The sequence below is a fragment of the Gymnoscopelus braueri genome (genome assembly GCF_963280865.1).
Source record: "Gymnoscopelus braueri genome assembly, chromosome: 23".
Lineage (NCBI taxonomy): Eukaryota > Metazoa > Chordata > Actinopteri > Myctophiformes > Myctophidae > Gymnoscopelus > Gymnoscopelus braueri.
In genome coordinates this window covers 41,994,504-42,022,003 of record NC_137625.1, presented here as the reverse complement: position 1 = coordinate 42,022,003, position 27,500 = coordinate 41,994,504, and the positions used below count along the sequence as shown (strand labels likewise).

At 41.6% G+C, this 27,500-nt stretch overlaps 1 protein-coding gene across 1 annotated transcript in view; it reads right to left on the bottom strand.

Moving 5' to 3' along the window:
* Nucleotides 1-27,500, bottom strand: part of LOC308079362 (uncharacterized protein) — a 63,419-nt gene that overhangs the window by 9,314 nt on the left and 26,605 nt on the right. The window contains exon 3 of the mRNA XM_080420814.1: nt 6,665-6,793. Within this exon, the coding sequence (XP_080276940.1) occupies nt 6,665-6,793 (129 nt within the window). The remainder of the gene's footprint in view (nt 1-6,664; nt 6,794-27,500) is intronic.

Sequence of the window (27,500 nt, the reverse complement as noted above, 5' to 3'; positions counted from 1 at the left end):
ACAAATTTTGTAAAAAAAATATGAGATTCCATATTTACGCAAATCCAGTTATTAAATATGGAACCTTGAAATGTTATGTCACTGGAAACACACACACACACACACACACACACACACACACACACACACACACACACACACACACACACACACACACACACACACACACACACACACACACACACACAGTCCATCAAAGGTAAAGAGGTAAAAGGTAAAAAAAAAAGTAAAACAGGTTGTTCTATTAACGTTCATAATGTACATGTTTAACTAGTTATTTAAATTATATAATAATGCCTATAGCACAAAGCTTCAAATATATTTATATGTATGTCCATAGAAAAAAGACTGGGGTCATTTTGGAAGAGAGTGAGCTCTGGAGTACAAAAAAATATATTTTTATAGTCAACTGAAATGTGAAATAAAGGAAAACTATTTATGCTATTTTGGAAATATATAATACATTTATATATGTGCATAAAACAATAAAAGATGAATGTGAACGCAGTGTGAGTGCGAGTGTGAGTGTGTGTGTGTGTGTGTGTGTGTGTGTGTGTGTGTGTGTGTGTGTGTGTGTGTGTGTGTGTTGTGTGTGTGTGCGTGTGTGTGTGTGTGTGTGTGTGTGTGTGCTCAGAGGAGGAGGCAGTGCCCTGCACTCCTTGAGAGAGGCGTGGGAACCCCATTCATCTCAGGAGCCAGGGTCCATTGTGGGGCACCCACCATCAAATGTGTCTGGATATTAGCCTCTGTGTGTGTGTGTGTGTGTGTGTGTGTGTGTGTGTGTGTGTGTGTGTGTGTGTGTGTGTGTGTGTGTGTGTGTGTGTGTGTGTGTGTGTGTGTGTGTGTGTGTGTGTGTGTGTGTGTGTGTGTGCGCCTGTGTGTGTGTCTGTGTCTGTGTCTGTGTGTGTCTGTGTGTGTGTGTGTGTGTGTGTGTGTGTGTGTGTGTGTGTGTGTGTGTGTGTGTGTGTGTGTGTGTGTGTGTGTGTGTCTAAAGGACACTCTAACCTCTAAACTCAGTGTGATATAGTAACTCCATCATATCGGCTCTCCTTGCCTTATCTAAAGCAAATCACAGCAGAGAGGCTAATTTAAGTTCTTTTGGAAAGCAATCGTATGCCTTTTTATTAATGAGTATAGGAGCAGTGTTGGAAGAAGTACTCCTATTATGGACCTACTGTAAGTAAAAGTAGCAATACCACAATGTCTGTAAGTAAAAGTAGCAATACCACAATGTAAAAACACCTTGTTTTTACACGTAAAGGTCCTGTATTCAAAATGTCTTACTTAAGACAAAGTACAAAAGTATTAACATCAAAATATACTTAAAGTAGCAAAAGTAAAAAATACTTGTTATGTAGAATTCCCATTTCAGAGTCATGTACTGTATATCATGTTATTGATCTATAATTATTATCTAGCCCTATTATATACTTAGGCTTTTCAAAAATAGCCGATCTACAAGCTCACAATGCATCGCATCGCGACTTGTAGATCGGCTATCACTAAAAAAAAATATTTTTGTGAAGATTCTATTATTAATTTAATTAAACATTAAACACAATCACACAATCCAAATCTACAAAGTGACTAGTAACTAAAGTTGTCAAATAAATGTAGTGGTGTAAAAACGCAGTAGACAAGTCGTCGCCGTCAGTGGAGACCTTGTTATTGTACGATTTATTATTGTATGTATTACGAATGTTTTTTTTTGACAACAGGACTATGATGACTTGACTTATGATGGACCTGAAAGGTTACGGCTTAAAGGTATCATGACATTCATTTTCACTTTTTTTATTTTCAATGTTTTATTTGGGGTTTTATGACCTCAATTACACCCAAAAAACCTGAACTTAGAACATTCAGTGGATTTTCTGTGGTCTGGGGTTTTCTGAATAATTAGGCTGAAAAGTAATCTGAGCTTGGCCCTTCGACAGTGAGGTCACAGTCGATTAATCCCGCCCACTCTCCTCCTCGCCCCTCCCCTATCCTTTCCTTTGGGGGGGGCGGAGCAGAGGCGATGATTGACAGGCAAAATCCCTCACCAGCGACACCCGCAGGCAAAGATTTCTTTTTTCATTGCAGTTGAAAAGGCTTTAGAAATGTGAGAGAAAAACACCTGCCATGGATCACTGGAATGGAATTTTCACTTAAAACTTTTTGTACACTTTTGAAGGACCAGGACAAAGACTTTGAATGTGGTGTAAAAGTGAATGTCATTAAACCTTTAATGTTGCTGCATCTGCATTTCTTCGTTGATCAAATTTACTTGAGTAAAAGTACAAAAGAATTGGTATCAAAATGTACCTAAAGTACCAAAAGTACAAAGTACTCATTACGCAGAATATCCCATTTCAAGTTTTCAAATGTATAAACATAATTTTAAAATAGCCGATCTACAAGCTCCCAATGCGTAGCATCGCAACGCATTGTGAGCTTGTAGATCGGCTATTTTCAAATGGCCGAAATGTATATAGAGCTGAAGTGGTTAATGTATGTTTCGTTATAATAATCAAAATCTACAAAGTAACTAGTAACTTAAGTGTTCAAATAAATGTACTGGAGTAAAATTGTAATATTTGGATTCGAGATGTAGTGGAGTAGAAGTAAAAGCAGGGACGCGGGAAGTGGGGTGCTGAGGGTGCTGCAGCACCCCTGGTGGTGGGGAAGAAAAAGAAAAAAAAATGAAAACATTTTTATTTTTTTTATTTTTTTTTGTAAATTAAACAAATATATATAATTTTTAAAGTCTATATACACACTTATATATTAAAACAATGATGTATTTAACTTTGGGGAATAAAATATTTGTTGAAAAAGGTGAAAAAACGTGAACATTTTTTAAAAAATCGCAGGACACATGTGAAAAAAAATTGCGCGCGTGCGGAGTCCCCCGCCAAGCCCAGCACCCCTTGGCATAAATGACTTCCAGCGTCCCTGAGTAAAAGTACTGGAAATTGGAAATACTCCAGTAAAGTAGAAATACCTCAACATTTCACTTGAGTACAGTACTTGAGTAAATGTACTTAGTTACTTTACACCACTGGAAGGACCTGAAAGTTTACGGCATAATATTGCTGTATCTGCATTTCTTTGTCGACGCTGCTATTTGATTTGATGTTAAGTGGACGCACTAAACACAATGTTGTCGTATGTTGTATACAGTGACAATACACATCTCATCTTATCTTGTATCTCCAAAACTGTGCCTTTTTTAATAGTATTAAGAAAACACATTTAAAATGGTGAAAATAGCCGATCTACAAGCTCACAACGTGTCGCATCGCCTGACAGCAACGATATATACATATCTCTACATTATACTGCATCGTACAGTAGAGCTCTACAACTACTAAAGTTCATTCTTCATTTATACGTTTGTCACTCTGACAATGTACAAATGCAACTGAATGGACCCTTACCCATAATGGGTCCATTTGGTTGACATTTGTACCTTCTCATTATTTGTGGCAATCACTCTCCTGTGATATATATATATATATTTTTTTTAAATAATAGTATAGATTATTATAACAAAACATACATTAACCACTTCAGCCCTTTATACATTTCAGCTATTTGAAAATAGCCGATCTACAAGCTCACAATGCGTCGCACCGCGACGCATTGTGAGCTTGTATATATGCTATTTTCAAAGATTGTTATACATTTGAAAACTTGAAATGGAACATTCTGCATAATGAGTACTTTTACTTTTGGTACTTTAAGTACATTTTGATCAAGTATATATATATATACTGTATATACGTAGGTACGAGTATCTACTGTATGTACAGTACATATAAGATACTCACAAGAGACCCACCCGTATTAGGGAGGAAAAGAACAACAGAAAGCATTTACCCAGTTACCAAAAAGTGTACCAATATTTTTTTTTACTGTTTTCCAGGGTTTTCAGAAAGGCTTGGTTTAAGCGGCGTCTCCCTCCGTCTCCCTTGAGTGCCAGTCTGCCTCAAATGCTTATCATCAAGGTCGATAAAGGGCACCGCAAAACATTATCGTTCATTTCGATCTGCGTGCGTTCAACGCGATGGAGCAAGAGCGAAACGGAACGGAACACAATAATATCTTCTTTGTTCATTTAACTCTGAGCGTGTACAAATGGAACCAAATGGACCCTTACGGGTCCATTTGGTTAGATTTGTACAAGCTCAGAGTTACAAACGGATAAATTAACAAAGATTTTACTGTGCAGAACAGAACAGAACAGAACAGAACAGAACAGAACAGAACAGAACAGAACAGAATAGAATAGAATAGAATAGAATAGAATAGAATAGAATAGAATAGAATAGAACAGAACAGAACAGAACAGAACAGAATAGAATTCCATTTTACCCGAAGGCCAGCGTTGATGGCCAGTCCTCGACCAAGTGACTGACAGACACACAGACACGTTAGCGGTGCATTGCCATGAAATTATCTAATATATCGGCCATCTCAGCCTCTTTGGGACCCTTCTGTTTGAGGCTGGCGAGGCAGAATCGACGTCAGGGCTTTCCACACTCGGGAGAACTCAGCAAACGGTGGAACTCGAGTGAGATCCTGTGGTGTGTGTGTGAGTGTGAATGTGTGAGTGTGTGAGTGTGTGAGTGAGTGTGTGTGTGTGTGTGTGTGTGTGTGTGTGTGTGTGTGTGTGTGTGTGTGTGTGTGTGTGTGTGTGTGTGTGTGTGTGTGTGTGTGTGTGTGTGTGTGTGTGAGTGTGTGTGTGTGTGTGTGTGTGTGTGTGTGTGTGTGTGTGTGTGTGTGTGTGTGTGTGTGTGTGTGCGTGCGTGCGTGTGCGTGTGTGGTGGCTGAATAGGCTGTTGAACGCCGGTAGACGTAGGCGGAACGGCTACAGCTATCTCTGGATGAGTCACTCTTGCTCTACACTCCTACCTATTGGTCAGGGGGGGGGGGGGTCGAAGTGCCCAGCGTGCCACACTGTATACTCACTCTTTAATCCATTAAGGTCGGGAAACACATCTCTGTCATTTTTAGATGTCTTTGGCTATTCAAAAATAGCAGATCTACAAGCTCACAGCCGCGCTATGAGCTTGTAGATCGGCTATTTTTTGTGCATATCTTTTAATATACATTTTTTGAAGTGAACATTTGTAAAACATTTAGTTCCAGGGACCCCCCAGAAGCAAAGATTTGAGTTACAAATATGTTCGCTTTAAAAAATATATATATTCAAAGATTTGCACAAAATAGCAGATCTACAAGCTATGAGCTTGTATATCTGCTATTTTTTAATAGACAAAATAAATCTAAAAATGACACAGATGCGTTTCCCGGATTGAATGGGTTAATACGATGGCTCAAAAAAGACAACAACAAAGCAGTAACACAATGCTAACTGTTGAACGTAGGAAACACGGTCACCAAGGGGCGAGGAGGTGGATGAGGTTTGCGGCGAACACTATTGAAAAAAAATGTATATATATGAACGATTAAAGCAGCCGACACCTTGTGTGTTAATGCCTCAGTGTAATGTGTGCGATATATATATATATATATATATATATATATATATATATATATATATATATATATTGACAATTGTATATATTGGTGCAATAAAAAAAGAGTGTCTGTAATGGTTAGCTTTGGTCGCGTGGCGTGTGAGATGGTTGTCAATGTGATGATTTACTTGAAGACAATAGTAGTATACAGTAGATGGTGAGAAATGTAAAAAAAAAAAGATCCGCTTTAGAGAATCTGCTTCTCAAAATGGGGTCCATAAGAAAGATAAGACTTCCCTGGGGTTCCCTGCCACCAAATCTTTTCAGTTGGGGGTCCACGGACAAATACGTGTCAATTTGGAGGTCATTGACATTAAAATGTTTGAGAACCACTGCTTTTAGGCCCAAGAGATGGGGAAACTGTACTTGCAACAGGACTACTAATGCCGAAAGCTACCGGGGGCCACGTGTCTGCAAACAACGGATTTCTCTCATTTCTTTCTTTCTTATAAAAACCTGCGATGCTTTCAATGAAACCGGCTTACTTCAGCGACGTTGACGTGGAATAGATTTTCTGCAAGCTGACCCAGGTTTAGGAGAGAGAGAGAGAGAGAGAGAGAGAGAGAAAGAGACAGTGGCGCTTGTAATGGGGAAACAGCCTTGTGTTGCAGGCCCTGTCTGGCTCCTATCCCAAAATTACAGCACTTGTCGCTCTAAGCTCCCTCCAAAACCATCACACACATGCGCACTCACACAGACACACACACACACACACACACACACACACACACACACACACACACACACACGCACACACACGCACAAGGCCGAGTTTCAGCCCAAACTGCAGGTACAAATGTATTTGGAAGAGGGGATTAGTCCTGTTTTAGCCGAGACTTGGAAACCTGGTTCACTGATACACAGTTTAGTCCCTTCATGCTGGGCGGCTGCGTTTTCCCAGAATGAAACGAAGCTATACGCCCGTCTTCGGCCCCCAGTCGAACATGGACGCTCTCTCGTCGTCGCGTATCGCTTTGCGGTTCGAGTGCATGCATGGCGCCCCTCTTTCTCTCTTTCGCCCTCTTCCGTCCGTATACGCACGTATACACATGGACACGCACGTGCGCACAACATACTCACGCACAACTCACAGCCACACAAATCCACACGTAACCCGCACATAATCTGGGACTTACCCGCCTTCGAGACCCCATTCAACTGGCGGCTGTGATCTTTTTGAAGTAAAAAAATGAGCAGGAATCCCGGGCCTTCTGTCGCACTGGGTCCATCAGTACTTCCAAACGGTACGTCCATGTATTGTCTCTCTGTGTGTAGAAGGGCAGAGAGAGAGAGAGAGAGAGGGAGAGGGAGAGAGAGAGAGCGCTCAGTAAGTCACACAGCTCCATGTGTAGTAGGCGGGCGCCCCGGACCAGAGAGCACAGAGACACAGAGCCTTGCAGAATGTGCCAGCCTCCTCCTTGTCTGTCTAGCGAGAGAAGAACGCCTCGTCTGCCCGCCCGGGCATCTGTCTGCCCCGAGTCTGAGTCTGTGCCACATTCTGCCGCTGATGCAAAGCCCACCTCCCTCTGCCCGCCGTGCAGTGCCGAACCCCCCGGCATCTCTGCAAACCCGTCTAACCCTAATGCCGGTTTTGCCTTGTCGCCTTCACAAACCCATCTCTCCCACTCTCTCTCTCTCTCTCTCTCTCTCTCTCTCTCGTGCCCTGTACCCCCCCCCCCCGGCTGGAGACTGTCAGGGCCCGCCACAATGGGGAGGGAGGCCATGCGGGTTTCCCATGGTGTCGCGTGTTCCTCCCGTCTGGCAGTTAACAGGGCTTTGAATGAGGAATGTTAGCAAACACAGCCTACTGAATGTGGGCTGAATGCTAAGCCAGCCCAGCCAGTCAGGGCCCAGCACCGGGGCCCGGGCACATGAATAATGCAGAAGACTGAACCAGAAGAGGGCGGGGAGAGAGTGGAGGGGGGGGGCTCCCCCTCCTCCTTGAGCCCGCCCCCCCCTCCCTCCCTTCACTGTACACCTCCCTCTCTCTCCGTCCTCTCCAACCCGCCCCTCCTTCTCTTTCCCGGCTTCAAGCTCAAAAATGCCTTCACGGGTGCGAGAGAGAGAGACAGAGAGAGACAGAGAGAGACAGAGAGAGAGAGAGAGAGAGAGAGAGAGAGAGAGAGAGAGAGAGAGAGAGGCAGAGAATTCAAAGTCTCTACTACTCACTCATGCAATAAAAAGTCCTGCAACAGGAAACATTGTTGCACATTTGAGTTTAACACGCACGCACGCACATACACACACACACACAAACACACACACTCACACACAAACACACACTCACACACACTCGCTGAAAATCACTTCTTGCGTTTCGACACGCAACATATTTTCTTTTTCTCTCTCTCTTTCTCTCTCTCTCTCTCTCTCTCTTTTTGGTTGAGAGGCATCATCTCTCACTCTTTTGGCTTTTTTGTGTCTTTTGTTTGGAATTGGCACCTGTCCAGAACCAGCCATGCAACCCCACCGCCCTCCCGCTCCCCTTTCACTGGAGACAGCCCACGACACAGAAAGAGAGAGAGAGAGAGAGAGAGAGAGAGAGAGAGAGAGAGAGAGACAGAGAGAGAGAGAGAGAGAGAGAGAGAGAGAGAGAGGGGTGGGGGAATGAACGCGAAAAGAGGGACAGATAGAGCAAAGGGAAGGCTAGAGAGGGGACGGAGAGGCGTGTGAGATAAGAGAACGCACGGCAAACTGCCGGAGAAATCTTCTGTGAATCCCAGGAAAGAGAGAGACAGAAATCGAGACAACACACACACACACACACACACACACACACACCACACACACACACACACAGAAACAGGTACAGCCGTATACAGGGTGCTGATGAGAGCACGCTGTCTTCGTCCTTTGGAGCACACGGCGAGGGGAGGCTACGCTCGCCACTTTGCCGAGAGAGAAGGGAAGCGTGGCGACGAATCAAGGGGCGGCATCTTAGAGAAAGCCTTCACGTCGCTACGGCGACACAAGGGGGTAAAAAAGACAGAGAGAGAGAGAGAAACAAATCGAAACCGTCCGATCTTACCGGGCCCGATTTTTCGGGGCTGCCGAACCAACGCCTGAGGAAAAAAACATGCGAAGTCTCGGAAAGATCGACGCGGGAAGATCGACTCGGCGAATGAGAAGAAGGAGAGACATTTATATACACATGCATTATGTATATATTATCGCAAAAAAAGAAGAAGGAAAAAAAAAAACTCCCCGAGAAGTGTCTTGGAAAAAGGGCGGCGGAGGAAGATCGGAAATAAATAACGCCCCAAAAAAAAAAAGAACGCGTTCAGAGCCACTTGTTGCGGTGGAGAGGAGAATATTGAGGAGCAGATCTACGCCGAGCAGAAGGGAGGCTGGAGGAGGCAGAGGGTTAAAAATCCCCGGGACTGTGGCAGTAGTAAAAAATCCCTCCCTCTTCTGGCACAGCGAAGTGAAGGGGAGGGCCGACTGGAGGAATAGCAGCAGAGCTGGGCGACCCCCCCCCCCTCCCCCTCCACCCCACCCGTCCTTCCTTTTTTCTACCTCTCTCTCTCTCTCTCTCTCTCCTCTCCTTTTCTCTCTCCGGTTCAGCTCTCCTCACGCTGCAGCAGCGTCCTAGCCTACCCTCTCATATGTGGGAGAGTGAAACGGAGAGAGAAAAGGGAGGGAGAGGAGAGGAGAGAAGGGGAGGGAAGAGAGAGAGAGGGAGAGAGAGAGAGAGAGAGAGAGAGAGAGAGAGAGAGAGAGAGAGAGAGAAGAGGGAGGGAGGGGGAGAAGGAAAGAGGGCTGTGAGTGGAGGAGAGAGAGCTCAGCTGATGATGAAACGGGAGAGCGCGTGTGAACGGCGCGTTTTCATCACCGGGGTCCGTGACGCTATACGTGCGCGTGCACGGGACAAGGGGGGGGGGGGGGGGGGGGGCGAGGGGAGGGGCGGGATGGGGGGGGCAACGGAGGGGGTTGTACGAGGTGACAGAGTCCACTCCTCATAGTTAAGATAGCCAAAAGCAAAGACGCGTGCGCGCGCGCGTGCACACACACACACACACACACACACACACACACACACACACACACACACACACACACACACACACACAAAGGTGATTAAAGGAGTCGAGAACAACTTCGGTCACTCGATTTTAAGATCCCGTTTGTCGTTCAAGTCACCAGCATTGGTGCAACTTTGTGCAGTTTGATACCAGGGTTCCAGTTTTTAGTGTTATAATCCCGCAAAACCCCGTCTTTTTTTTTTTTCTTTCTTTAAAAAAAAAAGAAAAGCTGTCCTGTGGTTGTGGTCCTGTGGGGTGTGGGGGGGTGGTCCTGTGGGGTGGGGGGGGGGGGGTCCTGTGGGGTGGGTTAACCCATTAAGAACTGAGGCCGCTTCTAAACATTTTCTAAATCCTAACAGTTTTTCGGAAAAATATATATATATTTTCTTCTAAAATAGCAGATCTACAAGCTCATAGCGCGGCACCTTGTAGATCTGCTATTTTTGAAAAGCCAAAGAAATCTAAAAATGACACAGATGCGTTCCCGGTCTTAAAGGGTTAACAGGATTGACTGCAGCACAACACGGTTCCCAGTGACTTCACCTCAAAAAAAGAAAGAAAAAATACGTTTTGAACAGTATAGGTGAGTAAAGCACTTAAGTTAACTTTCTCTCTTCCTCCCAAGGAGTTTTATGAATCTGAAATTTACCGGTGGGTGGGTGGGGGGGGGGGGTTGACTACTCTGGCAGTCGGTCAAAGCCACATAAACAGTGGTGGACGACGAACTAAACGGACGACGAACTAAACACTCCTGGTCAAATATTACTCAACTACAAGTTGCTCGGTCAAATTTGTACTTGAGTGATAGAACTGGAGTACGCGCTTTAAAAAAAATACTTAAGTATGCAAATGTACATGCCTTTAAAAAATACTTTCATATTCAAAAGTATGGAGTACAAAGTACATTTTTTGCACATAACACACCGCATATAAGTGACTGGGTGAGACCTGCCACGGACAAAAGGCCGGAGAAAAAGCCGGAGAGGCACGTGAGCAACGGTGCCGTGATTGCAAAAACGACAGACGACAAAAGTGGGAGAATCATGGCATTTTAAAATCCTAGTGATGTGCCGCGATGCACCAATAATGTTCCCACTACCAGTGGTTCTCAAATTTTGTCAGGTCAAGGACCCTCAAATTAATATGTATTTTGCCGCAAACCCCCGGAGAAGATTTTGTGCCAGTGACCCCCCGCACAAGATTTGTGTTGTTGAAACGTTTCAAAATAATTAAAAATCGTCCCAATTCTTTTTCGAGATAAAAAAAAAAAATCGATGTAATTGCCTATGTAATGTATTTTTTACCCTCAAAGACCCCTGGGGGTCCCTATACTTTGAGAACCACTGCACTATACCACTGAAAAGAACACGGTACCAAGCATGGCGGTGAATAGGTAAAGGAGAAATGTCGGACAGGCAACAATGAACCATTGCAATGACTCTGCTTGTGCTCTGCCCCCCCCTCTCTCTCTCTCTCTCTCTCTCTCTCTCTCTCTCTCCCTCTCTCTCCCATTTTGCGTCCTCTAACCCATGTCCCAGCCCATTCTGCATTCCCACCCTATCGTGTCCACTCGGTATAGCAACTGTGGTGACGTGCGGGGCGGTGCGGTGACGCGCGGCGTAGCGCTTCGCTGTGCTGCGCGGCTCGGCTTCCAGAAACCCTCTCTCTTGTCTCCAGCTTTGAGTTTTTTGGGACGTAGAGGATTCAACACCTTCCTTTTTCTTTTCAAACAATTTGGGTCACAATTTCCTTGCCTGAATTTGAAGACTACTTCTTCTTCGCCAGAAACGCCGCTCCCTCCCTCCCTCGGCAAGCATGCACGTGCACATGGGCGTTTGCATGCGCATGCGCGCAGACGCGCGCGCGCGCACACACACACACACACACACACACACACACACACACACACACACACACACACACACACACGCGCACACACACACACTCACACACACAACCAACCTCTGCATCAAAGTACTGAAGGTTGCTCAGTCTCAGCCTCCCTCCAACATAAGCTCTCCCCTCCCTGAAACATCTCTCAGTGGCCATAATGCTGTAATGTCCCTTAGCTGTTTGCAACCCATTCCCCGTGGCAACACGCCACCCCCCCCCCCCCGCCCCCACCCAACTTCCTCCCTTTTTAGAAGCCGTTCCCCTCCCCTCCCTCTCTCGACTCCTCTCCTCTCCAAAGAAACTTGCACAGGCACAACTTTTTTCTCTCTACTTTTTTTTTTCCTCCTCCCCTGTCCTCCCCTCGGCTCTCTGAAGCAGCAGTAGTGCCACAAAGGAGAGAGAGAGGGAGGAAGGACGAGAGAGAGAGAGAGAGAGAGAGAGAGAGAGAGAGGGGAAAAAAGTGTCAGAAAAAAAAAAGAAGGAAAATCTCGTATCTCGCAATAAAGGGAGGGTAGGCTAAAGGGGTTAGCACGGCCAGCCGGTTTTGATTTTAATCTGATTTTATTGCACACTAAAAAAAAGAGTGAAAGGGACGCTCTCTGCCGAAACAAATATACGGCCGAGGGTGAAACCTTTCCCGTTCGCTTTATTATTCGGGGTTTAAGTCGGTTTTTTTTCTAGTGGGAAACAGACAGAGCAGGGAACAGCAACGAACAGGAAACTAACATGGCGGCTTTGGCTGGTTACAGTTACTCTCACTCTCGGTCTTGGAGGCTGACAGAGAGAGAGAGAGAGAGAGAGAGAGAGAGAGAGAGAGAGAGAGAGAGAGAGAGAGAGAGAGAGAGAGAGAGAGAGAGGCATTACACTGCTGAGTGTCTTTCTACCTTGGAGGAAGGACAGACCCAGAGAGAGAGAGAGAGAGAGAGAGAGACAGCACGCTCATCTCGTCCAACTCTCACTCTTTTCTCCCTCGCTCACTCCTCGTTTTTTTTTTTCTTCCAGAGTTTCAAAAGAAAGAAAACCCAGAGAGCTGTGTGAGCAGCACCATCCGCATATCAAAAGCACACATAGCAGCACAAAAATAAAAAACGTACAGCCTCCTCGTGGAACGCAAGCAGATAGAGGAGTGCCAGAGATAAGGAACGTCAGTCGTATCGTGCGGGACAGACAGTGAGGACAGTGTTTTTTTTTTACTCGCTGAATACGTGTATTCAGTCCCGTTCTATTGATGAGGGAAAAAATCTGATCGAGCGCCCAAAAACACGGCGATCGGGGGGTTAAGTCTATGACATCACATCGCGCCACATCTTTTTGCACCAATCGCGTACGCCGCAGGTGTAGAGGAGGAGGGGAAAAATGAGCAAAAAAAAAAAGCAAAGGGAAAAAAGGAAAAGACGTGGACATGGAAAGCATAAATCAAACAATAGTCGACGCGGGGGAATAAACGCGTGTGTCAACCGGTCACTTGAAATGTGCCTCGTTTAACCCGTTAAGACCTGAATGTCTTCTAAATCTTAACAGTTTTTTGAAAAATATGTCACTATATCAGCGGTTCTCAAACTTTTTCATGTCAAGGACCCCCAGAATGATTTGCAATTTTTTTTCAAAAAATAGCAGATATACAAGCTCATAGCGCGGCACCGAGTGCCGCGCTATGTGCTTGTAGATCTGCTATTTTTGAATAGCCAAAGTATGACACAGATGCGTTCCAAGGTCTTAATGCTTCAAGCCTTATTATGCCAAAGCCCTGCTTTGTTCGTCTACCTTAGCACGCTGTGTGTTTTTTTTTTTTTGCTAGTCAGTTGTTTACCATCTAACATGTGGCAGGAATTCAAAAAACTTGGCAGAGCCTGTTGCACCGGCGTGTTGTATACGACGCCGGGAGAGAGAGAGAGAGAGAGAGAGATAGAGAGAGAGAGAGAGAGAGGGAGAGAGAGAGAGAGAGAGAGAGAGAGTTCACCCGAGGATACGGCTCTGGTTTTGGCTCGGCTGCCAACTTCTGACACTGTAGCCCTCTGCGCGGCGGCCTCGCCCCGGTTGCCTGAGCGGCCTGCATGCGCACCAAGGGCCTGCCATTGATGAAACTCCAAATTGATGAAACTCCAATATTAACCCGTTAAGACCGGGGAACGCATATCTGTGTAATTTTTTTTTTAAGATTTCTTTGGGCTATTCAAAAATAGAAGATCTACAAGCTTGTAAGATCTGCAATTCTTTGCATTCTTGAATGTATATATTTTCTAAGGTGAACATCTGTAACTCAAATCTTTGCTTCTGGGGGATTCTACAAATGTCTTCAATTTTTTTTTTTACGTCTGTTGCTATATATAGCAGTGGTTCTCAAACCTTTTGTTTATGTCAAGGACCCCCAAAATTATATGTATTTGTCCATGGACCCCCCCCCCCCCCCATCTCAAAATATTTTGTTCCAGAGACCCCCAGAAGCAAAGATTTGTGATAAACATTTATATATATATTCAAAGATTTTCACAAATCTTCCACGATTAAAAAATTTATAAATAGCAGATGTACATGTACTGTAGATCTGCAATTTTTGAATAGCCAAAGAAATCTTAAAATGACACAGATGCGTTCCCGGTCTCAATGGATTAACAACCACCCTCTTCTCCTCTTTACAACACCTCCAACAAGTCCACAAACCCGGGGCTTTTTCACCACTTTTCTTTTTATATTGTCGCTGTCGGGCAGAAACCTTATATCTCTATATTAAATCTTTATTAAAAATATTTAAAACAATATTTAAAAAAAAATTCTCCTCCACAAATTAATGCCCTATTTTATACTTTGCCATATGACAGTGCCACGCCTACAAAGTAGTGGAAATATCAGATCTACAAGCTCACAACGTGATGTGTTGTGAGCTTGCAGATCTATTTTTTTGTGCTATTTTTGAATGATTCTGTAAACACTTCGCCGATAATGACATGGCCAAAATAGGGATTGCCAGGTTGAAAGTGTTTTTAAGTCTGTGTGAGTTAGTTAGTTACTACAGTGGGGTCCATCGGAACGCGGGTCATTTTGTCCATTTCCTACAAGGTTTTCAGCCCGACAGAGACGATGTGTTTTACGAGCCAGTTCGTCTAGAGGTGGAATCAAAAGCCTTGAATCAGACGCTTTATTGAGCTTATTGATACACAGTATGGTGACTCTCCAGACAAACACTCCCAAAACAAAAAAAAAAACGTTTTGAAATGCAATCAAACGATCCCCACTTTGACGTGAGTAAAGATCAGCCCGTGAACACAAATCAAACTTGCACGGCATGCAGCACGATGACTGCGTACCTGTGAGAGAGCCAGAGCCCTAGAAATGAGTATTATGATGAATTTGCTCTCTAGCAGCACACTGAAACAATGTGGTTGTTGATCTAGTGCACCGTATCAGACACAGGGAACACTTTACGTCCTTATCAATCACCCTGTGAGGGCACAAAAAACACACACACACACACACACACACACACACACACACACACACACACACACACACACACACACACACACACACACACACACACACACACACACACACGCACGTCTGCTGGACAACTGCAGATTAGATTTATTGCACGCAGACAGACACACTTAGTGCTATATATATTGCCTCGTTGCCCGGGATGAACCGCACGTGCAATATTTCGCATTGTGAGCCAATAGAACACGCTAAAAAAACTGCAGAACAAAGTCAGATGTATGAGGAAAGATGAGTCAGACAAATAAAAACGATCAAACAAATTAAATTAGACGGCAAAAAAAACGAATAATAAAAATAAAAATGACACTATGACATTTTTCTTTTCTTTTTTCTTTTTTCTTTACAGTACAAAGGAAAGCAGGTCAGATGAGATTGAAGGTCCTTTTTCTCTCCGAGAGGAAACCTGGTCGGGAGAACACAGGAAAGAATTATAAAGCATTATAATTCTCTTCTGGACTGAAGCGGCAATTTCCTCAATTTATTAGTGCTAACGTCTTGTTAACACATTGAGACCGGGGACACGCATCTGTGTCATTTTAAGATTTCTTTGGGCTATTCAAAAATAGCAGATATACAAGCTCGTAGCGCGGCACCGAGTGCCGCGCTACGAGCTTGTAGATCTGCTATTTTTGAAAAATCGACAGTTCCAAATCCTAACAGTTTTTTGAAAACGTGTTGATTTTTCTTTTTGCTCAGTGGTTCTCAAACGTTTTCATGTCAAGGACCCCCACAATGATATGTATTTGGCCGCGGACCCCCATCTCACAATGTTTTGTTCCAGGGACCCCCCCCCCCAAGAAGCAAAGATTTGAGTTACACATGTTGGTTTAAAAAAATTACATATTCAAAGATTTGCACACACACTCTCACGATTGTTTTTTTTCTTCTCAAAAATAGCAGATCTACAAGCTCATAGCGCGGCATGAGCTTGTAGATCTGCTACTTTTGAAGAGCTCAAATGAATCTAAAAGTGACACGGATGCGTTCCCGGTCTCGGTGGGTTAACAGTGAAGCTAATGCAGACCAGTCGGCCAGACACGTCTGTAACAGACAAAGTTATTGGAGCGGGGACTTCTGTGTCCAATATAAACCTGTGAGAATACAGCCTCTGTCGGGCGGAAACCTCACATGTCCAAAACTGCTACTTTTCAGGATTCAAATTAACCCATTAAGACCTGAGGCGATTCTTAAAAATGTTTTCTAAACCGTTTTTAAAAAAAAATCTTTTCAAGATTTTTCTAAAAATAGCAGATCTACAAGCTCGTAGCGCGGCACTCGGTGCCGCGCTACGAGCTTGTATATCTGCTATTTTTGAATAGCCAGAGAAATCTAAAGTGACATAGATGCGTTCCAGGTTTTAATGGGTTAAGAAATGTCCCAAAAAATTGCAGATCGACAAGCTCACGCTTTCCGAGCTTGTAGATCTGCTATTTGTGTGACGCTGTGGTATGATCAAGACGGGCATTAGTTTACGAAAAAAACACACATTTCTGCCCGAAAGCAACGATATGCTCTCACAGTAAAGCTGGTTTGTATTGACTCACAAGCAATGGTGAAAATTAAGTGTATTTACTCAAGTACTTGTACTTAAGTACCATTTTGATGTGCTTTTACCTTACTTGAGAATTTCCATTTTTTTAATACTTTATACTTCTACTAACTCCACTACATCTCACACTACAAGTTAGTTACACGTTACTTTGTACGTTTTAATTGATATTACAGAACATCCATGAACCAATTAAGCCCTATTTTATATTGTGTCTATTCAAAAATAGCCAAATGACAGGCTCACAGCGCGTTGTGATGAGACATGTTGCTTGTAGATTGGATATATCCGTAAAAAGTTTGACAAATTGTGAAAAAATCATGTCAATATTTGTGGTCTTTCACTCAAGTTCAAATTTTGAATACAGGCCTTTTACTTGTAACAGGCTATTTCTATGTTGTGGTATTGCTACTTTTACTTAAAAGCATTTGTTACATTCAGTGGTGTAAAGTAACTCAAGTACTGTACTTGAGTACAATTTTGAGGTGTTTTACTTTACTGGAGTATTTCCAATTTTCAGTACTTTTACTTATACTCCACTACATCTCAGAGGCAAATATTGTACTTTTACTCCTCTACAATTATTTGAAAACTTAGGTTACTAGTTACTTTGTAGATTTTGATTATTATTACAAAATATACATTAACCACTTCAGCCCTATATACATTTCGGCCATTTGAAAATAGCCGATCTACAAGCTCACAATGCATTGTGAGCTTGTAGATCTGCTATTTTCAAAATATTTGTATGCATTTTATACACTTGAAAACTTGTGAAATGGGACATTCTGCATAATGCGTACTTTCTACTTTTGGTACTTTAAGTACATTTTGATACCAATACTTTTGTACTTTTAAGTACATTTTTTATTACAGACTTTTACTTGTAACAGAGTATTTCTATATTGCAATATTGTGAGTACTTTTTTCCACCACTGGTTACATTCTCACCTAACGTGAGCGATAACCGTGTTTGTCTTTGCTCGCCCGGCAAAGACAAACACGCTCTCGCTCGCTGCGGTGACCAGCGGGGCCGGGAGGAGGCCGCCCGCCCGAGCCTTTCCTCTCTCTCTCTCTCTACGAGGTGGTCCGCTGAGAGGGGCCCCATCCAGAGCCACGCGCCTCCACAACTTCTCTATTACAGCCGTGACCCCTGGGGTCAAGCTCTGAAGGGCTCAGAACAAAGGCCACGACCCCGGAGGTCAGAAGTGTAACGCCGGGGGCAGGCCAGGGGCCCGCGTTCGGCTGTAAGGGGAAGCGTGCTGTTTGCTTTGAGAAGGTAAGGATCACTAACACCCCGAGCACAGGGGCCTAATAAGGATTAAGGGGCCACCCCCCCCCCCCTTTGGGACGTCAGTCAGGGGCCTCTACATCACTCTCTATTAACCTTTCCTGACCCCCGGCGGCCATTACGGGGCCTCGGGGGTCACGGTTCGCTCGCGCTGCAGCAGAAAGCCTGCCCTGCGCTTATACTGACAGCGCCGGCGCTGAACATATGGGAAGAGGTGTGTGGACAGGTAAAAAATTTTATGATCAGCGGTGTAAAGTAACTAAGTACATTTGCTCAAGTACTGTACTTAAGTACAATTTTGAGGTGTTTTTTACTTTACAGGAGTATTTCCAATTTTCAGTATATTTATTTCTACTCCATTACATCTCAGAGGCAAATATTGTACTTTAACTCCACTACAATTATATGAAAACTTTAGTTACTAGTTACCTTGTAGATTTTGATTATTATTACAAAACATACATTAACCACTAATAGCCACTAAGCCCTATATACATTTCAGCCATTTGAAAATAGCAGGTCTACAAGCTCACAATGCGTCGCGATGCGACGCATTGTGAACTTGTAGATCGGCTATTTTCAAATATCTGGAACAAACCTTGTCTTACGGGGTTATACCTGTCAAAACAAAGATTTTCTAATACGGAGCCGTGGCCAAATACATATCAATTTGGGGGTCCTTGACATGAAAATATCCGTGTAGTAGACATTCCACCTGTCTTTTTTCCAAAGTAAACGCACAACTATTCAAAGAGGCTGCAGAGGGGAGAGATCTCAGGATAAGTACCGAGCAGACGCATTTGAACGTGATCACCTTCTACGAGGCAAATAAAAACACACATCTTGAGCCATCAGCTGTCACCTGTGAGCCACTTCAGAATGACAGCTTCCCGGGGAAGTGTGGTATGCTAATGTGAACACCAGTGGTGTAAAATAACTAAGTACATTTACTCAACTACTGTACTTAAGTACAATTTTGAGGTACTTTTACTTTACCGGAGTATTTTCAATTGTCTATACTTTTACTTCTACTCCACTACATCTCAGAGGCAAATATTGTACTTTTACTCCACTAAAAGTATTTGAAAACTTTAGTTAATAGTTGCTTTTCAGATATAAATTATTATATCATAAAACATACATTAACCACTTTAGCCCTATTTTACACCAAGGCTATTTGAAAATAGCCAATCTACAAGCTCACAACGTATAGAGTAAGTACATTTTGCATTCCAGACTTTTTACTTGTAACAGAGTATTTCTACATTGCAGTATTGATACTTTTACTTATATTTGAGTACTTTTTCCAGCACTGTCAGAATGGTATATGCTAATGTGAACACAATAATAAGAGGTATATGGATATGAAAATAAGGAGGGAGGCCTAGAGATGACACGTGCACGGTGCGCCTCTGCAGTGACCCGGCTTGAATGATAATAGGAAGGTAACAACCGAGAGACAAAATCACAAAATGGAGGACAGGGGGATACAACATGGCGGCCCAGAGTGATGCAGTAAGTAACACACTGCTTCACAGCCTGCCAACTCACCCCAACCACTAACATTTATATAAGGAAAGCTAAGTAAATATATACATTATATACACATAAAGTAAAGCAAAGATATACATTTATTTTCCCACCAGATGCCAAAATGGACACTATGAAGATAATGATTCCTTTATTGTCCCAAGGTCAAATATCCACATTTGTTAAGTATGTATATTCTATCATAGACAAAGTAATTGAACAAATATACATTTAACATTTCCTATATGCCGTTTATATGTAAATATAATGTACAAACATCAAGTTAAATAATATCTGTAATGTTTGCATGCATTTTTGAAGCCTTTGAACAAATCAAGTGCCTTATTTTAAATTGAATAATGTGATGTTTTAAAGAAGCTCATAAGACAGAGGATAATTTTTTTCTTTCACTCTTAGTTTTGCGATTGAAGGAATCCTTTCATTTTAACTCTTTGTGCGTTATAAACGTCTGCACAATCTATGTCCCCCCCCCCCCCACCCCCCCAATTTCATTCATATAATTTCATTTATACTGTAATAAAAATGAAATATCACTGTCTGGCTGCAAATAGCCCCAGTTTATTATTTTTAAGACGGAACAATTCAATTGAAAGTTCTGAAATATAAGAAAAGCTCCTGCAACCAATACTGACTAAAGGATAGGTAAATTAAGCTGATGTTAAAAATGTATTAGATTATCTTTTTAATTAACACATTTTTGCCACCGAATGTGTGACTTAATTTATAACATTAGTTCACAGAATATGTAATTCTTGCAACAAAAAGAAGGAAATTAAGGGAATTCAAATATGACATTTTAATAGGTTTATTATAAAACAAATGTAGTCTATATATATTTATGCAAGATAACCTTACAAAGGCATAACTAAATTGGACATACATGTTTATTTTCTAAAACATACTGTGTGGTCAAAGTAAAATAGATCTAATCATAGTTTCTAACTCATTATGCAGAAATTCAGCTCTGCCCTGTTAAATACAGACAGATTTTTATTACATGATGGTAACATTGAAAGCCTATAGATAGATATAGTTTTTGTGATTAAAAGCAACAATATATCGAAAAAAGCAGTTAAACTGTGGAATTGAAGATCTCTGAGTAAATCATTTGATACAATGTAAATAACATTATAACATTAAAATCTACATTTAAAGTTTTGAACACATTTATTAGTGAGTGAGATTATTTTCCTCTCAGAGTCTCAGAAATAAACTGTCAAAAGACCATTAATTCAGGATCTATGAAACTGTTTAGGTTTCAACACGAGTCAGTCATTGAAAATATCTAATTATGACTGGAATAGCATATCATGAGAGTTCATTTCAGTCCGACTCCACTCTGTATCTCCCTTTCTTATAATTCACCTTATGTAAAATGCAACTTTTACTGTTGCAGTATGCATAGATGTTTCACCTTTTACATTTACAAATTGATTTAAATTGCAAACATGTTTATAGTTCAAAATTATGTCGCATCTTTTCAACTTTGTTCCATTAAAACAAGCTTATCCTGTCAGATTAACTCTTTTAACACGATGCCGATCAACAAAATAAGCTATGAAATTTACATCCAAAGACATTTTGGTATTTAGGTCATACTCAAACTTGTTCTGTATTTTGAAACAACATAATGTTATATGTAGGGAACTGGAACATAAGGTCAAAAATTCATTTTTTTTTTCCTACAAACTGATCCTGGAATGTCTCGTTATCGTGCACTTCTACAAACGGAGACTTTTAAATGTGTGCTGTTTTTTGTGTGTGCTTCTGTGGTTCTATTACGTAACTTTTGTGATGTTTTATGATCCTATAAATCATTTGTAAGACATATGCGATGCAAAGCCACTTGATCATCATCAGACGACCGACAGTCGGAATAAATTCAATTGGCGCATGTATCCAACATTTAAAAAAGCTTTCTGTGGATTTAGGCATTCTACGCACAGTATCCAGTAAAATCCTCAGTGTTTAATTTACCCATTTGTAGCTCAGAGAAGCATTACATCACATTACATTACAGTCATTTAGCAGACATACTGCATACTGTATATCTGCCACTTATAACTACTCTGAACAGGCTATTTATTTCTAAAACATTTAACTGTGTGTGTTAAGAGTGTACAATTGTAACCAAATGGACCCGTAAAACAATTTCTACACTCAAATTTACTCTTGACAATTTCACTGTGTATTGATTATTGCCTGGATAAATATGCTTATTGACTGCAGCTAAAAATCCTCCATAAAAAAATGTATCACTTGGACGGTGGTTAAGCTCACTCACCTCTGGAGACAAAATCCATTCAGATCAGAGAACGTATTCACTAGAGCAAAGGTTGGAAGAACAGAGAGAGAGAGAGAGAGAGAGAGAGAGAGAGAGAGAGAGAGAGAGGGGGAGGGAGGGAGAGAGAGAGAGAGAGAGAGAGAGAGAGAGAGAGAGAGAGAGAGAGAGAGAGCGAGAGAGAGAGAGAGAGAGAGAGAGAGAGAGAGTGGACACTATTAAAACAGCCACAGAGACGGTCCATCCAGACTGCTGCTCTGTGACCAACCAGAGATCCTCTATCCCGCTCCCAGACACCCCTCTCTCATTAAAATAAGGGCAGTGCTCTCTGGGAGAACCATCGTCCTACTTTTTCAGTTAACCGTGACACTACCTTCATGCCTGCTGTGTCACTCTGTCTGTCTTCAATATTTGGCAGGTTGGTTCAGAAGACAGGTTTGCAGCGGTGGGGAAAAAAAAGTACTCACATGTTTTACTTAAGTAAAAGTATCAAGTATGTAGAAATAATCTGTTGCAAGCAATACAAAAGTCCCGGAATTCAACATTTACTTGAGTAAAAGTACAAAAGCATTGGTATCAAAATGTACTTAAAGTACCAAAAGTAGAAAGTACTCATTATGCAGAATGTCCCATTTCACAAGTTTTCAAATGTATAAACATCTTTTGCAAATAGCCGATCTACAAGCTCACAATGAGTCGCATCACGACGCATTGTGAGCTTGTAGATCTGCTATTTTCAAATGGCCGAAAAATGTATATAGGGCTGAAGTGGTTAATGTATGTTTTGTAATAATAATCAAAATCTACAAAGTAACTAAATTAGTGATTAAAGTTTTCAAATAAATGTAGTGGAAAAGTAAAAATACTAGAGTAAATGTACTTAGTTACTTTCCACCACTGTTCAGAAGACAGGTCTGTCTTCTTGGTTTCCAGCCCGAACAGAATGCAGCGCTTGCGTTCGTCATGTTAAAACAAAACGCAAAATACGGACTCATCCTTCAAGATCCTTATTTTTTCCATCATTTCAAATATTTCTGATCAACAAAATAAGCTATGTATTTAGGTCATACTCAAACTTGTTCTGTATTTTGAAACAACATAATGTAGGGAACTGGAACATAAGGTCAAAAATTCACCATCATTTTTTTGTCTTTCTACAAACTGATCCTCTGGAATGTCTCGTTATCGTGCACTTCTACAAACGGAGTCCCTAAACGACTTTGCATGCCAAAACACTCACCTTCATCAGCTTTATTCTAGTTACTTGATATTGAAACCCTCCGCATACCTCTGCTGTTACCTGCTGCAGTACTTAACCACTTATAAGAAACAAAAGGAAAAATAGAAAAGAAAGAAAAGAGAAACAAAAACAGTATTGAATATCTTTTTTTCACCTCCTCATTGATGGAATTAGGGCTACTGTAGGTCTGTGGCGTTCTCGGGGAGCGCTACCTCCTCTTAACTCCTTAAGACCGGGAACGCATCTGTGTCATTTTAAGATTTCTTTGACTATTCCAAAATAGCAGATAAACAAGCTCATGTAGATCTGCTATTTATTTGTTTTTATCGTGAAGATGTGTGCAAATCTTTGAATAATACATTTTAACTCGAATCTTTGCTTCTGGGGGATTCTAAAAATGTCTTCTAAATCCTAACAGTTAAGATAGAATAAAAAACGTATGTTGCTATAATATCAGTGGTTCTCAAACTTTGTCACGGACCCACAAAATGACATGTATTTGGCCGCAGACCCCCATTTCAAAATATGTTGTTCCAGGGACCCCCAGAAGCAAAGATTTGAGTTACAAATGTTCGCTTTAAAAAAAAATATATATATATATATATATATATATATATATATTCAAAGATGTGCACACATGTTCACGATTTTTCAAAAGTAGCAGATCTACAAGCTTGTACGAGCTTGTAGATCTGCTATTTTTGAATAATAGCCCAAAAGAAATCTAAAAGTGACACAGATTCGTTCCCGGTCTAAATGGGTTAAAGGGTTTGGTCCGTATGCGTGTTGGTTCTAGCCTGTTGCCACGTCACACGACCCACTGCACTGCAGCGTGGAGCGGAGCGGGCCTGGCTGGCCCTGTACGCTACGCTCAGCCCCTGACGCCTGGCCCTCAGCACACTAACCAGCCCCCCCCCCCCCCTCCACCCCCCACCCCCAGTGGTGGAAGAAGTACTCAGATAATGTGCTTAACCCATTAAGACCTGAAGCCGATTCTACAAATGTCTTCTAAAAACCAACAGTATTCTGAAAAAAACCTATGTTTCTATATCAGTGGTTCTCAAACTTTTTCATGTCAAGGACCCCCAACATGATATGTATTTGGCCGCCGACCCCTATCTCAAAATTTTTTGTTCCAGGGACCCCCAGAAGCAAAGATTTGAGTTAAAAATGTTTGCTTTAAAACAATATATATTCAAGGATTTGCACATATTTTCACAATTGGTTCACGATGTGACGCGTTGTGAGCTTGTAGATCGGTTATTTTCAAATAGCCAATGTATATAATAGGGCTAAAGTGGTTAATGTATGTTTTATAATATAATGATTTATATCTGCAAAGTGACTAGTAACTAAAGTTTTCAAATAATTGGAGTAAAAGCATATTTGCCTCTGAGATGTAGTGGAGTAGAAGTAAAAGTATTGACAATTGGAAATACTCCAGTAAAGTAAAGAATACCTCAAAATTGTACGTAAGTACAGTACTTGAGTAAATGTACTTTGTTATTTTACACCACTACCCACCTGATCATTCTCTAATGGTTTCCTCCCTGAGCTCCCATGATCTCATTTTCATCAGAATCTGATCTGGATTCTGAGAGCCTGAAACTCTTTTCTTTTTGACGTTTTTTGACAAGAATCTAACCTGCACCTCGGCAATTAAAGAAACAAGATCAAGAGGAGTTTATTTCTCACTCAATTTGTCAAATTTGTCACACAATTCACCTGAGTGAGGGTTCAGGAACGCTCCGAACAGAGCGTCCATTTGATTTTATTATGGAGTCACGAGTCTAGAGACACACACACACACACACACACACACACACACACACACACACACACACACACACACACACACACACACACACACACACACACACACACACACACACACACACACACACACACACACACACACACACACACACACGCGCGCGCGCACATGTCTGATGGTGTCTGGGGTTGTACAAAGCAACACGAGGCATGGAAATAAGTGCACTATGTGTCCAGGGATTAACGAGAAGCAGAGTCTCTGAAATTGGAACATCAGTCGTATTCAGTGTATTGTTGTTCTTTTTCTTTTGGCTTAATGAGAAAGTCACCTTACGTGTCAGATGTTGTGAAGTGCCTTGAAATTATAATGTGATGCATTTTTTTTCTGGTTTAATTGCATTCTAAGACGAAATAAAATAAAATGTAAAGGTTTATTAAGACCGGGAACGCATCTGTGTCATTTTAGATTTGAGCTAAAACCCTTATTTTATACTTTCGCTATTCAAAAATAGCAGATATACAAGCTCATGAGCTTGTAGATCTGCTATTTTTGAAATATCTTGAACATTAAGTGCAATTTGATTTACACACATTTTCACGATTTCTCTAAAATAGCCAAAGAAATCTAAAAATGAGACACGCATCTGTGTCTTGTGTTCCCGGATTGGGTTAAAAAGGTGTGTGTGTGTGTGTGTGTGTGTGTGTGTGTGTGTGTGTGTGTGTGTGTGTGTGTGTGTGTGTGTGTGTGTGTGTGTGTGTCCGAATGACACACAGAAGGACTCAAGGACATGCATAGAGTAGCAGTGTGCTCAGATGGAGGGCTAATAGACGCTAAGCGTCCCGCGCTGCATGCAGTCTTGAAGATAGTTATTCCATCTTTAATTGGATTTTTAGTGAGGTTGCTCCCAGTGGGAGAGCCCCGACGTCTCGCTTATGAGATGTCCTTAAACTGTACATGCACAGTACACATGCACTGTACATGCACTGAACATGTACTTACATGTACTGAACATCTACTTACATGCACTGCACTGTACATAGGAAGTGAGCAAAAAACGTTCAACCATCTTTTACATGAATCGTATAATTCACACATTTAGACTAGTGCTAAATATTCAAATTTAAACAAGATTTCCTTTCACTTTCTCCTTTTTTTTCAATATGGTTCCATTAATCTCCTATTCAATTACGTGCCTTATATTATAATTACATATTTTTTTTTTTTATCCTACTGAATTTTTCATTACACACTGTGGACTTTCCCCCCTAGTAGAATGTTTAATAATCAAAAGTGTTGTTGTACAGCATACACAATTCTATACTATTTCATACTACAATTTCCATGCACAGCCAAATCCTCAGTGTTAATTCATCCATTTGTAACTCCAAGAGTGCACAAATGTAGCCAAATACACCCATAAGGGCGCGGTCCCAGTGCACTTTTATTTTACCTCTGGGGCGGAATCTGCCAATGCTTTGTCAATGCAAATGCGTGGATTCTCCAGAAAAATGTGCAAGACCATGAATCCACGCATTTGCATTGACAAAGCATTGGCAGATTCCGCCCCAGAGGTAAAATAAAAGTGCGGTGGAACCGCGCCCTAAAGTAAAAGGCCTGTGTTCAAACTGTTACTTGAGTAACAGTACAAAAGCATTAGCATCAAAATATACTTTAAGTACCAAAAGTAAAAGTACTATAATGTTTGAAAATAGCAGATCTACAAGCTCACAACGCGTCGCATCAGATCGGCTATTTTCAAATAGCCTAGGTATAAAATAGGGCTGAAGTGGTTAATGTATGTTTTATTATTTAATAATGTATATCTACAAAGTAACTAGTAACTTAGTTTTCAAATTATTGTAGTGGAGTAAAAGTACAATATTTGCCTCTGAGATGTAGTGGAGTAGAAGTAAAAGTATTAAACATTGGAAATACTCCAGTAAGGTAAAAGTACCTAAACATTTGACTTAAAGGGTAAGACCACTTTGGTAGAGGTTTGGGTTGTGTAGTTACCTTGCCATGATGTAACTCCAAAGGTGGGCAAGAAATCAAAAATAATTGCTCCATTGATTAGAAATTGATCATTCAAAAATATGCTCCTCATTGACTTACATTGTACGGTAAAACAGCTCTCAAAGTCACTCTTTTAGCACAAAAATGAACACAAACAAAGCTGATTCAGACAATATAGAGCATCACCAAACCCAGTACTGTTTGTTTTTTTTAATAAAAATGTCAACTTCCTGTTGATTTTACTATTTGAAGATCTGGATCTGGATCCGGATCCGCGGATCCAGTCCAGGTTTTCTACTAAAAATGGCAAAATCAACAGGAAGTTGACATTTTTATTTAAAAAAAAAACAGTACTGGGTTTGGTGATGTTCTATATTGTCTGAATCAACTTTGATTGCGTTCGTTTACGTGCTAAAATAGTGACTTTGAGAGCTGTTTTACCATACAATGTAAGTCAATGGGGAGCATATTTTGAATTATCAATTTCTAATCAATGGAGCAATTATTTTTTATTTCTTTCCCACCTTTGGAGTTACATCATGGCAAGGTAACTACACAACCCAAACCTCTACCAAAGTGGTCTTGCCCTTTAAGTACAGTACAAAAAACAGAAAGTAGCCTACAACAAAAAGTCATAGGACAACGTGGCTCTTTCTTTGAGATCAGTTAAAACACTGTTTATTTTCCGATTGAGTTTATTTATTCGTCTGTTTTGTGAAAAGGCAACAATGGCTGGTTTGTGCGTACTGCGGTGTGTGTGTGTGTGTGTGTGTGTGTGTGTGTGCGCGCGCGCGTGCGTGTGTGTACGTGCGTGCGTATGGGCTGGTGAGAATGGTCAGAGAGGGAAAACGGACACAGCCTCT